The sequence below is a fragment of the Psammomys obesus genome, unplaced genomic scaffold, assembly GCF_907164565.1.
Source record: "Psammomys obesus unplaced genomic scaffold, mPsaObe1.curated_primary_1811, whole genome shotgun sequence".
In the NCBI taxonomy this organism is placed as follows: domain Eukaryota; kingdom Metazoa; phylum Chordata; class Mammalia; order Rodentia; family Muridae; genus Psammomys; species Psammomys obesus.
Window position 1 is genome coordinate 9,324,229 of NW_026589732.1, and position 12,907 is coordinate 9,337,135.

The window sequence follows — 12,907 nt, forward strand, 5'->3', positions numbered from 1 at the left end:
AAGCCTCGCTTCAGCCCCAGAACTTGTAAAGCACAAGTTAAATATTCTGCCTTGCCCTTTAAAGCTGGTCCTCAGACCCCACTAGAATGAAAACTCCACAAGTATCTCATCTCCCATGCCCATGAGTGAACTTCAGCACCTGAATGAAGTACAATATAGAGTGTAGACAGAGAGAGAATGGTAGGATTTTCGTGGATGGATGTTTCAGAAAGACATGCCGTTTCCCACTGTTTACTCTGTGTCAGAACCCTGGATGGGTACTGTGTATCGTGCAATAGAGTCACTCTCAGAGCATGTGAGAAAAAGCAGAGAGCTAAAGGGGGGTCAACAAAAGCCTGGGGCACTTAGGGAGCATTTCAAAGAAATGATGAAATATCCTCTCCAATCCAAAGGCAGTTGTGGCTGGTGCATGACTCTCTAATGTGGTCACACCCTAATTTCTGGGGTCTGTGAATACATTAATGGTGGAGCAAAACGTGCTTTGTGAGGGGTAAGACCTCAAAACAAGGAGATCATGTTGGATTGCCTACATGGGCAGATCTAATGATGGTAGCCCTTAAAAGCACAGAACTTTCTCTAACTGGAGACAGCAGCAAAGGTCAGAGATTTAAACCATGAAAGAGACTCAGTCCAGGGGCTCAAGAGAGGAACGTGAAAAGAATGAAAGAGACAACACTGCCTATGAAAGCAAAGACCCATCCATGCCCATGGCTGAAAGCTGGAATAGGGACTTCAGGCCTACAACTGGAAGGAACCGAACTCAGCTGAAACTGAGCTCAAAAGCATATCTGTCTTCAGAGTCTCCAGAAAGAAACCCAACCCCGCTAGCACTTTGACTTCAGCCTTGATGCACTCCTAACCAAGGTACCCAGGCTTCTGAACTTCAGGACTCTGAGGTAATAAAATGCATGTCACAGTAAGCTCCTGTGTGTATGGTAATTTGTTACAGAAGCAAAAGAAAAAACAAACAAACAAAACAAAGCGAATACAACAGCAAGGACCGAGACAAATGAGGCAAATAACTTGTTCTGGCCAACTATGCTGCTCCATTATCAATGGCCCTCTCCTACAGTGCAAAGGGAAGTGGAGCCTACAAGAGAAGGCAGAGATCCTCAACTAGGATTCCATCCTGTCCTCTCTGGGAAAGTTCAGAGAAGATGAAGGATAGTTTACCTGCTTGCCTAGCCCACATGGACAACCAAACCCACCCTGCAGGGCAGTGACATAACCCGAGATGTGGCCAGATGACCCAAAGCTCCTTGTAAGGGTTGTTATCTCAACAGTACACTGTGAACGCTCAGGATTATCAGTAAGTATGTCCATGACCTTATGCATTCATCCTAGAGACAGTGTTCCATACATCAATCAACCCTTGTACTTACTGGAAAACCACTTTTTAACCATCTTAACTAAGTAGGGTTCCTAGAACAATTCTGATGTAAGCAGTACTGTTCAGTAACTGATCTGGAAGTTCATATTTGGTTGGTTTTTGTTTTATTTTGTTTTGCAATATCTGAACCAAAAATATCACTGTTCAATGACATATTCTCCAGGATTGCTTTGTTTATTCTGCTTCTGATTCCTAACACTGATCTACAGAAGGAAACATCTGTCTTACCAGCCACTGGTTTTGGCATGCAATTTATACTATGTCAATTAAATGTTCAGCTTTTCATTCACTGAGCAACTCGTATGCACCAACCTATTAATATATCTGTATAGTTACATAAAACAAATAATCATAATAAATGGCAAATATATTATCTCCATATATAATAAAAGGAAGTGGAGTCTTGTAGAGCCTAAGTTAATTTTTCCAAAGTCAATGACATTTATAAAATGCTGAACCAATATTTGAACCCAGATCTTGTTCTCACATCATAGCCTTCTGCCACATTGCCCCATGTTGTCCAAAGACCACTACACCAACCAACAAGAAGAGACACAGAAGAAAGGGTCGTAATATTTTTGGCTGGTAAATGGGGAAATATCGTCACCAAAAATAACAATAACACGAAGGGAAAATATTTCAAAACATGTCTGTTCTGATGAGCCTCCTTTGGTACAGAAATGGCATATTAACAGAACAGTCTTCTCCGTGATACTGGGTCATGCATCTGGCTGTTGTTCTTAAAGTTCTTGGCACGATTAACTGCCTGGTGGCACAATTAACAGCACAGGTCGCATACACTGACCATCACAAATTAAAATTTCATCTAAGTAGCAAGAGAAAACGTGTGCTTATTATAAACCAAGTACCAATCCCAGCATTCCAATTAAGCCACTGCTTGATTCAATAAATAACATTACAGAATGTTTGAGAGACGTTCCATCCCAGAAGAATCTTCCAAAACATTTTCACACTGCACAATCCTGATCACTTCCTATAGTTTACTCATAAGAACTCCATGTTTTGACTTTACGGAGAAGCAAAGGGCAGAAGCAGAACTCCACTTTCTATGCCCAGGAGGTACACTTGTTCACGAGGCTACTAATCTTGAGGACGTAACAAGACAGGATGCCACATTGCTGCCAGGTTTGAAGGTGTATTTCCATGGCCTTGCAAACCCTCCCAAATGTTTTGGAGAGGAATTTCAAGTTCAAAGCTGAGCTGTTAATGGACAGAGGATGAGGGCCATGGTGGCATTCTATTTTGAGTAGTTTGGGCTCTCCATAAGAGGAGGGATTTTACTGCGCTGTAAGCATGACAGCTGTCTAGTGAGTAAACTGAAGTGAGATCGAAGAAACGGGCACCACAATCAATTCCTATGTCGTCTACAATAATTCATATTTCCTAAATTTGAAGGACAAATGTTTCCCTCTGTGTCTTATAATGAAGTAAAGTGGATTTCCTGTCAGACCTTTCACTCCGACTGTAATGACCCTCACCCTCTAAGTCTCACAGTCTGCACAGGCTTGCAGCAGTACATCTATCTATGTAGGGCTGTTCCTTGGAGCACTACAAACATCTTCCATCAAGAAATACCTCTTACTTGAAATAACAGTCATAGACGCAATAACCAGTGGAATCACAGACCACCTAAGCAAGCGCTTGGCAGTTTTTAAAAGCCTGAAACGGAATTAACTACTTCCAGAGTAAGGAAAGGTCGAGCCGGTCACAACACCCTGGCACACCACAGAAGGACCTAGAAGAAACTCAGTTGTGCTGTCACCCATGCCTCAGGCAACAGCTGCAGAATCACAAGAGTTGAGCCACATGCAAGCACTTCTTCAGAGCCTGGTCAGAGAGTCCTCGCTGAGACAGCCGAGAGCCCACGCCAAGGTCTGATCTACTTAGGCCTCTGACGGAAACTGACCATCTTAGGCGCCCCTAAGAGTGCACAGCCGCCTATGATGAAACGCAGCCTCATGGTGTTCAACATGCTTACAGCATGGCCTTGGTATAGTGAAGAACATGACTTTTCAGGGGATCTACTGACCCAACAGCTCTCCCCGGTAAACAGAAGAGCAGAGTGCTGAGTAATGCAAACACTTCTGGAGGCGTTTCATAGCGATCTCAGAAAACTCACAGGTATCTTTATTCCAGGATTTCTACAGACAAAACCCTGATGACGGACGGATATGCCCCAGAATTACCTGCATTCCCTGATTACGGCTTGTTTGGTGAGCGTGTCTTTCTAATACATTTTTATCACTGTGATTTTTGTCATAATGATTTTTATGTGGTCTTACTCAAACCCAATGTTTTACAATCTAACCACAATCTCCCCCTTCCAATGGTTTTAAAAACACTAATAATCAGCTATCCCTCCCCCATTAATAATTTCAAAACTTAAATCTAGAGGGGAAAAAAAAATCTTTCTTCAAATGGACTCTTTCTCATAAATATTATATTTTTAAAAAAGCATGAATGACGGGCCTTTTCTAGTTGAAAGGGGCACAAGAGACCATGGGCATATACTTAGCCACACCCAGAACACTCTTCTCCAACTCACCCCTTGGGAAATGGACGAAAATTTCAAAGAACACTCAGAATTCGAGTGGGCAGAATTATATCACCAAGTCCCAGGCAGCCCCAAGTTTCTACAAAAACAGGCCATGTTGTCCAGGAAAAGATTTCGCATCCCGAAAGCGTCAGTTCTTGAAGCGTCTGCTCACAGCCTGTCCACTCACCACAATGGGCTTCAAGATGTCCACGTTATAACGCAGCACTCGCTCCGCTGCATCTAGCTTCTCCCTCGGCAAGCCACAAAGAGCAGACACTTCCAGGTCACCAAGATGAATGAGCTCTTCTAATTTTGATCCATTACACAGATTGGCCAAATGTAACTGGTAGCCTTGTAAAAACACCTGGAAGGATTTCGTATAAACAGAGATGAGAAAAAAATCATCAGGATGGAGAGCTGGGTCCTAGACGCCTTTGGGGGAGTGTGACAACACAGCCTGGAAGATGGTGAGAAGAGCAGCGCTGCGGTCACCCCACGGTGAGGTCTCTTTACTGAACCGTGGAATGAATCAAGGCGCGATCAGCCACATGTTTCAAATCTGCGTGCATGACTCAGGATCTCCACACTCTTGTCCCTCCAGCACAGGGAAATCCTTAGTGCAAGTCTTTTTCTTAACATGACTGGAGCACATGACAGAGCTCATAGAAACCCAGAGTCTAAACCCCTGGAACCATCAGTGGAAAGTCATCCTAACTATTCTGGAATTTCTGAGATTGGACCCTGAAATTAGGCTATATATTTTTTTTTATATGTATAATATATAAAAGGCAGGCCACTGTCAAGTCATCAGTGAAGCCGTTCTAAGTCATTCTTACCTGTTCTCTATGCAAACCCACCAGGAAAACCTCTCTTTGGCTATACACTCCTACCTTGCTGGCCTTTCTGGGTTTAAATACACAGTACTTTTCATATCCGAGCCTCACTGTCCAGCAGACAGAAACCTTTGTAATAATATGAGATTGTTCTTGCTCATGAGGCTCATACTTGTATCCATAGCACTAGAACAGTATTTGTTGAATGGATGAGTGAGTGATTCAGGCTCTTTATTTTAATATTACCAACCCCTTTATCAGCTTAACTGAATGCAGTCCATCCTGGTCACAGAGTGGCCCTGTAGAGCAATGGAAGTGACGAAGCCAAAGCCTCTCAACACTCACGCAGCTTTGTAAACACTGCAGAGCATCTCACCCACCATGTCGTCCACTCAATTGTCACCTACTGCCAGATACTTAAGTCCACTCCAGGCTTACTCCTGCCTTTAATCCTTGCTGCCATGCTGGGATGAAGAGCCCCAACAACACTGAAACTCTAATTACCATGCAAAGACCTGCCCAGAGGATGCCTCTTATTCTAAACCGATGGCACGCAACAGATAGGAAGTTGGCAGGGGGCAATGGAAATTATGCTAAACGCAAGGATTTCAAAAGTCTGCTGCCTCTGGCCCACCTCCCAACCACACAATTGGTAAACTCAAGGCGTATTTTCCCAGTTTCATAGGATCGTGCCGTAAGCACATTTTTCTAATTTTAAAAATTCTCAGCCATGTGAAGCAAAGATCTCTTCAAGCATAAACAAGCCCACGGCTTCTGCTTACTGTAAAGTCAGGCCAGTACAAAGGCACAGGCTGTGTGGGGTCAATTCTCCTTTCTGCCAGAGAACAAAGTTAAGAAAAAGCCTTGAAAAAAAAAAAAGTATAACCATGCCCTCTGCCCAGGAGTGGCATGAGAATAAATGATGTCATGGAAATTCTCCAGGACCGTAAAGTGAAAAGTCTATAAAAACACTAATATTATACTTTAAATTTTAACAAAATTCTCCTTATGTATCTTCCCTATCTTTAAAATGAAGCCTAAAGTGTTTTGTTTAATCTTCTGTGATAGATTCTAGTTCAAGAGTCGACACCTCTGGCTCTTATTTCAGAACTACATTTAAAAAAAAAATTGAATTCACCTTAACACAAAATATAACCACTTTAGGAGGAAGTCATTACAATGGCAAAAAATAGATACAAAATCAACTTCATTTCAACAAGCTGGCCCAGATCCTGGGCGACACATTCCACTCGCTATGGGGTTTGTCTGTGTCAACCAGAGCAGAGAGTAAAATGAGGGAAAATATATATTTGAAGCTCTAACAGCTTCAAAGCTCCCCTCACAGCTTTTTCAAAGACAGAGCTTTATTTCTGTCTTTCCAGAACCTTCCACAACGTCCTTGTGACAGACCCCACTGACTTATCTGAAGGTGGTAGCTTACCTTCTGGAGACTGACATCAGCCTGCAGCAGGTTGTCCACAGCGGGCCTTGGGAGGGACAGATTGTGATGCAGGAATCCAGAGAATGTTTCATTGTCCACCAGGAAATCCTGGAGCTTCAACTCTATCGGAAAATGGTGTTTCGTTTACAATTAATAACACACACAAAACAAAAACAAAACAGAACAAAAAACAAAACCCAAACACTCAACCGATACGGGGCAGGTGGAGAAGAACAGAATACTGATTGCTTCATTTCAAACGATGGGTGACCACAGGCTGCTGGCTCACACACATGGAGACGTGAGTTACAGGAGCCGCGTCTCGCTGGGAAAGACAGTGAAAAGATTGCTTTCTGATGACATGTTGAGCCACACTCAATGTGTGCTCTCACACCGAAACAGCACGGCAGTGTTGTTACACAGTCTTTCCTTGTTTCCAGCCGAAAACCCAGACCTTTTAAATGATCTCATCCATCCTACCTGAGGTTTGTGACATGAGCCCTGCTGCTCCTGACTCCCCAATGCTGCGTCACCTAGCTAGAATTGAAAACACTAAAAGCCTTATTTCCACAAGCCACGGGGGCTAATCTCCTGAATCAGCAGGCAATGGCTCTCGAACTTTTCTGTGAGCCAGAATCGCCTGATGGGTCGCTTCAGCCCCACTTGCGGACAGCGGCCTTGAGCACCTAATTTGGGCAGTGTGTGCAGCTCCTGGGTGGTACTAACGCTGCCAGCCTTGGACCACACCTTCAAGAATCACAGGGGAGGCCGCAATGCACACCCAGATGCTTTTACAGATGCTTCTTGACTTCAGAACAAAACATGGGATACAGAGCTGTAAAGCCCTGCTCCCTCAAACACTGAGAAAAACGTGTATGCTTGAACATCCACCCCTGACCAAATGCAACGACTTCTAAAGGCTTTCATGCTGACTCCCATTAAACAATAAGCTCTCCAAGTACATCCAGAAAAAAGGGGCTCCAGTCCACTGGCTTCAAACAGAAAAGGCACTGGCCAAGAATTCAGAACGTTATTCTATGGCTGGAGGCGACGTTTGATGGTGCCACCTGAATACTTCTTAGCATCTTTCTAAGGCTCAGGTCCTCCATCTCTAAAGCAAGGGTTTCTGAGCAGATGCTGGATGGGAGCCTGTCACTCTGGAACACCATCCTTTCCCTGCCTTATCTATTCTTTCTCCTCTCTTTCCTCTCTAAACTTCTAATAACCTGAATCCTTTTTTTTTTTTTTTTTTTTTTTTTTTTTTTTTTTTACAATTAAAACAAGCAAACAACAAAACCAAAACAAAAGACACAGCTCCCCTGTGACCAAATGGTTTATAGGGCTGGCAGTACTTGGAGAACTATGGCCCACAGGCCCATGCACATTCTGACCACTAGAGGGCAAACTTGACAAACACAAATCAGTTACCCGAAGAGGGGGTTCAGAAACCAAAGACCACAGAGGGCACTGATGAGAACAAGAGCTTATCCTGGGATCTAAAAGGGTCTCCTCGTGTGGAGACAAGCAACCCAGGAAGACTCTCAATAGATCTGAATAATCCAGGCAGTTTCTGCATTGAGCAAATGTCAGTAATTTTGAATAGAGCAGATAAAAAGTGATTCTCCTCCGTACCTATGCAGTTCGCTCCTAGGGTTCTTCATGACACCCCAAAGCTGAAGCTAGGACCTTTAGTGTCCCCCCATAAAATGAGCACTCCAGCAAGCTGTCACACGCCCGGTGTTTCCATCATATAGGACACCATACTGGTACCACCGAACTCAACTCTGTAGCTGCCATGCCTCCAAGCCCCTACGGCTCACTTAGGAGGCTCACTCCTTCAGACTTAACCTAAGCCAGTGGTTCTAAAGTAGACCACCCACAAATCTTCACTTTAACAAGCAGTCTTGAGACTTCCAATCTAGGGGGTCTGGGAGTCATATACTATGAAAAGTTATTTTACTTAAATATTGTCAGCATCAAAATCTGCTTGGAAGAACACACAGTTTTATCTTAGTGTTTCAAATACCTAGAGCGAGGCCTGACACAGAATTATTGCTCAGTCAATGACATCTGAATTAATGCTAAATAAAATTACCAAAAATATCCCAGAAGGATCTTTCAGCTCAGTTGGTCCAGGAAGAGGCCAAGGATGTCATTAGAAGTGTCTTCCCAAAGAAAACAATATCTAGAACATACCAGCATTCCCACAGTGGGAGCAGGGAGGAAGGAAGACAGGCAGAGGGCTTCAGCTAAGATTTCAGGTTAAAAAGGCAGACATGCTTATAACTAAGTAAAAATTATATATATGTATATATATATATATATACATACATACATACATATGAGAGCTAAGAAATATAGATCATTCAGTAGAGCACTTACTCAGCATGCTCAATGCCCTGTAAAATATACACACGTGCACACGCACATGAACACACACACACACCACACACAAGCTCACATGCACACATACAAACCATACTGGGAATCCAAATCCTGGGTTCTGTATTCATTTATTTGACAGATTGTTTGAACTACTTCAACTCCCACAACCTTACTTATAAAATGAGGGTCAAGAGGCTTCTATGGACCCTTGGTAGCACAGAATAAACCTATGAACACTTGGACCAACCAGTTGAAGAGAAATTCTTCCTGGGCAAAGCCACAGCAGTACATAGCATCCTACTTAGGAACTTGGGAACACTTCCCCCCTTCACGGCAGCAAAAGTGTGGGAGGTTGACCAAGGCTGCACTTTCAATGGGCCTAGGTCACCCAGCAACACTCTGGAGACCAACAAATGTGCTTCGCATGTTTATAAGATGCTTCTGTTATGTCAACAGGCTCTGAGGATAAAAACAGCTGGATGTGATCAGACTCCAACTGCCTATCCCCTGGATGAGACACCGAAACCAAGAAGCCAGTTAAACAGTCAACGGCCTTTGGCAGGGCACAAGTATGGTGTGGCGGACTAACTGGGTGGGGACGCTGCACGGAGTGCCAAAGATCCCTGGCTACAAACAACTTACAGTCTGGTCACGTGGAAACACACACTATCTTCTACTGTCCTGTCTCCAGCTGCAACTCATACACGCACAGGAAGGCAAGACTGTGCGGTACGCCAGTTCTCAACCTTGGATGCTGCTAGACCCACGTGGGAACTTTAGAAAACTCCCAAAGCCTAGACCACAGCCCAGAACAATGAACCAGAGCTGTTAGGAACAGGATTTGCGCCTCAGGAATTAAAACCACAACAACAAAAGGAAGAAACCAAGTTTGAAAAACAGGTGTATGTGGTGGCGGATGCCTGTGATCTTGGTACTCACTCAAGTAGAGCTTCATTAAAAAAAAAAAAAAAAAAAAGACTAAAAGCCAGCCTAATGGCACAGACCTGTTATATCCTAGCTATGCCGGGCTCTAGGGAAGGAAGATTACAAGTACAAAGCCAGCTTCAGCAACTTAATATCTCTTTGTCACACCCCCACCCACCCCCACACACATACATTCACACACATACACACACACAAACACACACACACAAAGGGGGAGGAGGGGAATAAGCAGGGATATAGCTCAGGGGTAGAGCACTTTTCTATTGTGTAGAGTCCCAGGGTCAATCCCCAGTACTATGAGAGAGAGAGAGAGAGAGAGAGAGAGAGAGAGAGAGAGAAGGAAGGAGGATGGAGATGGAGGGAAGATAGATAGATAGACAGACTGACAGACGGATGGAGAGGTTGACCTAACATTTTATAGAGCATCAACAGGAGGGCTCACACTGTCTTCCAATTGTAAGGACCAACACAGGTAGATAGCCAGTGACAAGACAGACCAGTCATTCCAGATATAAGACCAATGATACTTGGTGGGAAAGACAGTCAAGTCACTCAGTCACTTAACTGGAACCAAAGGAGTTGACATGGACCTGGTTTTGCTATCTGTGGAATGTGTGGTTAAAATGTTCTCTGAAAAATTCTTTTCCACATTTCTGAGAGGAGCACAGGGCCCCCTTGATCCAGCACCAGAGCCAGTATGAGAAAGGCTGACCTCGAATACCAGTGCTGCCTGTTCCTACCCCTGTGACTATAAGCCTCACTTGGTCCCTCTCCTTGGTGTTCTTGGCCTCAGTTCTCTTAGACATCAAATGGAGCTTGGGCCAACAAGATGGCTAAGCAGGGACAGTGCCTACCACCAAGCCTGACAACCCAATCTCAGCCCCTGGGACCCACGTGGACTGACTTCCACAGCTGTCCACTCCCTTCACACCCTATACCAACACACAGAAAATAAATAAATAAAGTGTAACAATGTTTAAAAGTAAAACGGAACTAATAACATTCATAGGTTTGTACAGAGCTAGAAAGGTGGCTCACTCAATAAAATACCTATTGGGCAAGCACAAGGAACTGAATCCCTGGCCCCTACACCCACTCATGCACCATGGAGCACACTTGAAATCCCGGCGCTGAGGAAGTGGAGATTGGCAGACAGCTGAGAGAGGCTTGCTGGCCAACTGGTTTCCCAAATCAGTGAGTCCCAGGTTTAGTGAGAGACCCTAAATTCAATACTGATGTCTGGTGTCTCTCTCTCTCACACACACACACACACACACACACACACAAGCTGACTAGTTAGGAATATTTACATGAGAAGGTATGATCACTGTCACAGAATGTGAACATCTGGGAAGACAAAAAGCTGTATGCAAACAAGTTCTCTCACCGCAATCCCTTCAGCGTGAACCAGATGTGCCAAGCACAGCTTCCAGATCAGCCTGAGAGGCAAACAGCCGCCTACTATGTCCCTGGAGCTTTGGGCATAGTGAAGCATGGCAAAGGGGAGGAGAAAGGGAAAACAAAATAAGAGGTTGGTGGCTAAAGAGAACAAGCAGATGAGATGTGTCCGTGGGCTGGGAAAGAGTGAGACACCATCCTGGGTTTCTTGCTATTCATCTGGGTCAAACCTCTGCGCCCACGCTAAGAGAGTGGTACGTGTAAAGGAGAAGCCCTAACCCTGGGGGTCTTCCTGGCCAAGGGACTGTCCATTGTCGTCCCCCCACCACCCGCCTTCTTTCTTGCCTGAGGCTGAAACCCAGACTTGGAAGCAGGGGAGGAGGGGGAAGGAGGAGGGCGGCAAGGCAGAGAAGAGAAGCCAGGCACTAGGCACTGGGGTTACTCTCGGTCAGTGCCCTCTCCAAGCCCCAGCTTAAGTTTCAAGTTCTCTGCAGTCTTGTGCTCTACACAAAGAGGAACCACAGCTATCAGCAGCTTGAGAAGTGGGCGGAGGAGGCAAATGAGAAAAGGGAGAGGTAGAGAAAGACGCAGCAGCACCCCGGGCCGGCCAGCATAAGCTTCTTAAATGGATCCCCTGTGGTGGCAGCGGGGTGGGGCTGGAGTAGGGGTGGGGTAGGGATCTCCTAGCCCTGGCCCTGCAAATGTGCAAAGGCTTGAGGGGGTGGGGGTTGGGCTGGGCCTGGATGACATTCTTGTGGTTTTACTTAGCCTATTTGGTCAGTTTCATAAACAAGACTTTGAAATATTTTCAGCTACAAAAGGGCTGGAAATCATCACACCTGCTTTTTAGCTGGTGTGCTGGTTGGTTACTTAGCTCCTTTGTTGAGACTGAGTCTTCAGTAGCCAGAGCTGGCTTTGAACTCCTCACCCTCCTACTTCCACCTCCCAAGTGCTGGCAATACAGGCATGCCCTCACGCCCAGCTTCAGGATACCAGGATATCTGTTGCCTTGGTTTGTTTTGTATTGCTGGGGATGCCCTTTCTTCAGGGGGAGATGACTGCAGAAGGCTTTGTGGAGTGCCCTGGAGAGAAGGAAGGGCAGCTGGGTGGCAATGCCCTGGGGTTAACTGTTAGTCTGGACAACTGGTGGGCCAGCTTGTTGGCTATGTATGCTGAGAACTTCCTGCTTGCCATGGGGTCCTGAGGAAGTCTCTCTTTCTACAGTGAAGGCTTTCTGAATAATTATAAGAAATTAAAAAAAAAAAAAAAAAAACTAAACTAAAAAAAAAAAGAAAGCTCAGCTTTGGAAACTAATGAACCTGTTCATTCCTGTTCGTGTCCAGTTCTTTGGACTTCAGAAGCCACTCTCAGACCCTCTGGGCTTCTGTTGTTTGTAAATGAAGATCTACCTTCCAGTGTGTATTAAGTAAGCAGTATCGTCACGGCCATTATGGTGAACAGTTCCTAAGAGACCTATAGCTATATACTTTGAACCCTATGGGGCAAATAGTAGCAATGCCCAAACCTTGCCTTTGGACTAACAAATAGTGAAATTTTTAGACACCGTGTGTTGTTTAAATTATTTGGTGCATTAGTTAAATATCTGCTCTGCCAAAACACCAGTGCTAAGGTTCAATGGAGTACAAGTATCCAGTACTTCCCAAAGGCAGGAAAAGGAGATATTATATGACATAATCCTGCCCTTGCCATCTGAGACGAGATTCGCATAGAGTAAGAGGAACAAGGCAACCTGTCTGCTGTTCAAGAAGCAGTCACGTTGAGATCAGAGCTAGAAGGAAACACCTTTTCCCAAATCCATGCACTAGGCATGGATCCTGGCAACGCTTTGAATCAGAGGCCTCGAGATAAATCAATCATCAGAGCAGAGTGCTCTTGGATAGGATTATGACTTTCACGGAGGCACTTTCTTAATGTGCACACACATGGTGCACATTCAT

At 44.7% G+C, this 12,907-nt stretch overlaps 1 protein-coding gene across 3 annotated transcripts in view; it reads right to left on the reverse strand.

Moving 5' to 3' along the window:
• Window positions 1–12,907, reverse strand: part of Abca1 (ATP binding cassette subfamily A member 1) — a 117,000-nt gene that overhangs the window by 62,442 nt on the left and 41,651 nt on the right. For all 3 annotated transcript variants that reach the window (XM_055605282.1, XM_055605283.1, XM_055605284.1), the window contains 2 exons: window positions 6,222–6,343; window positions 4,135–4,311 (listed from right to left, as the gene is read on the reverse strand). In XM_055605282.1, coding sequence (XP_055461257.1) covers window positions 4,135–4,311; window positions 6,222–6,343 — 299 coding nt within the window. The remainder of the gene's footprint in view (window positions 1–4,134; window positions 4,312–6,221; window positions 6,344–12,907) is intronic.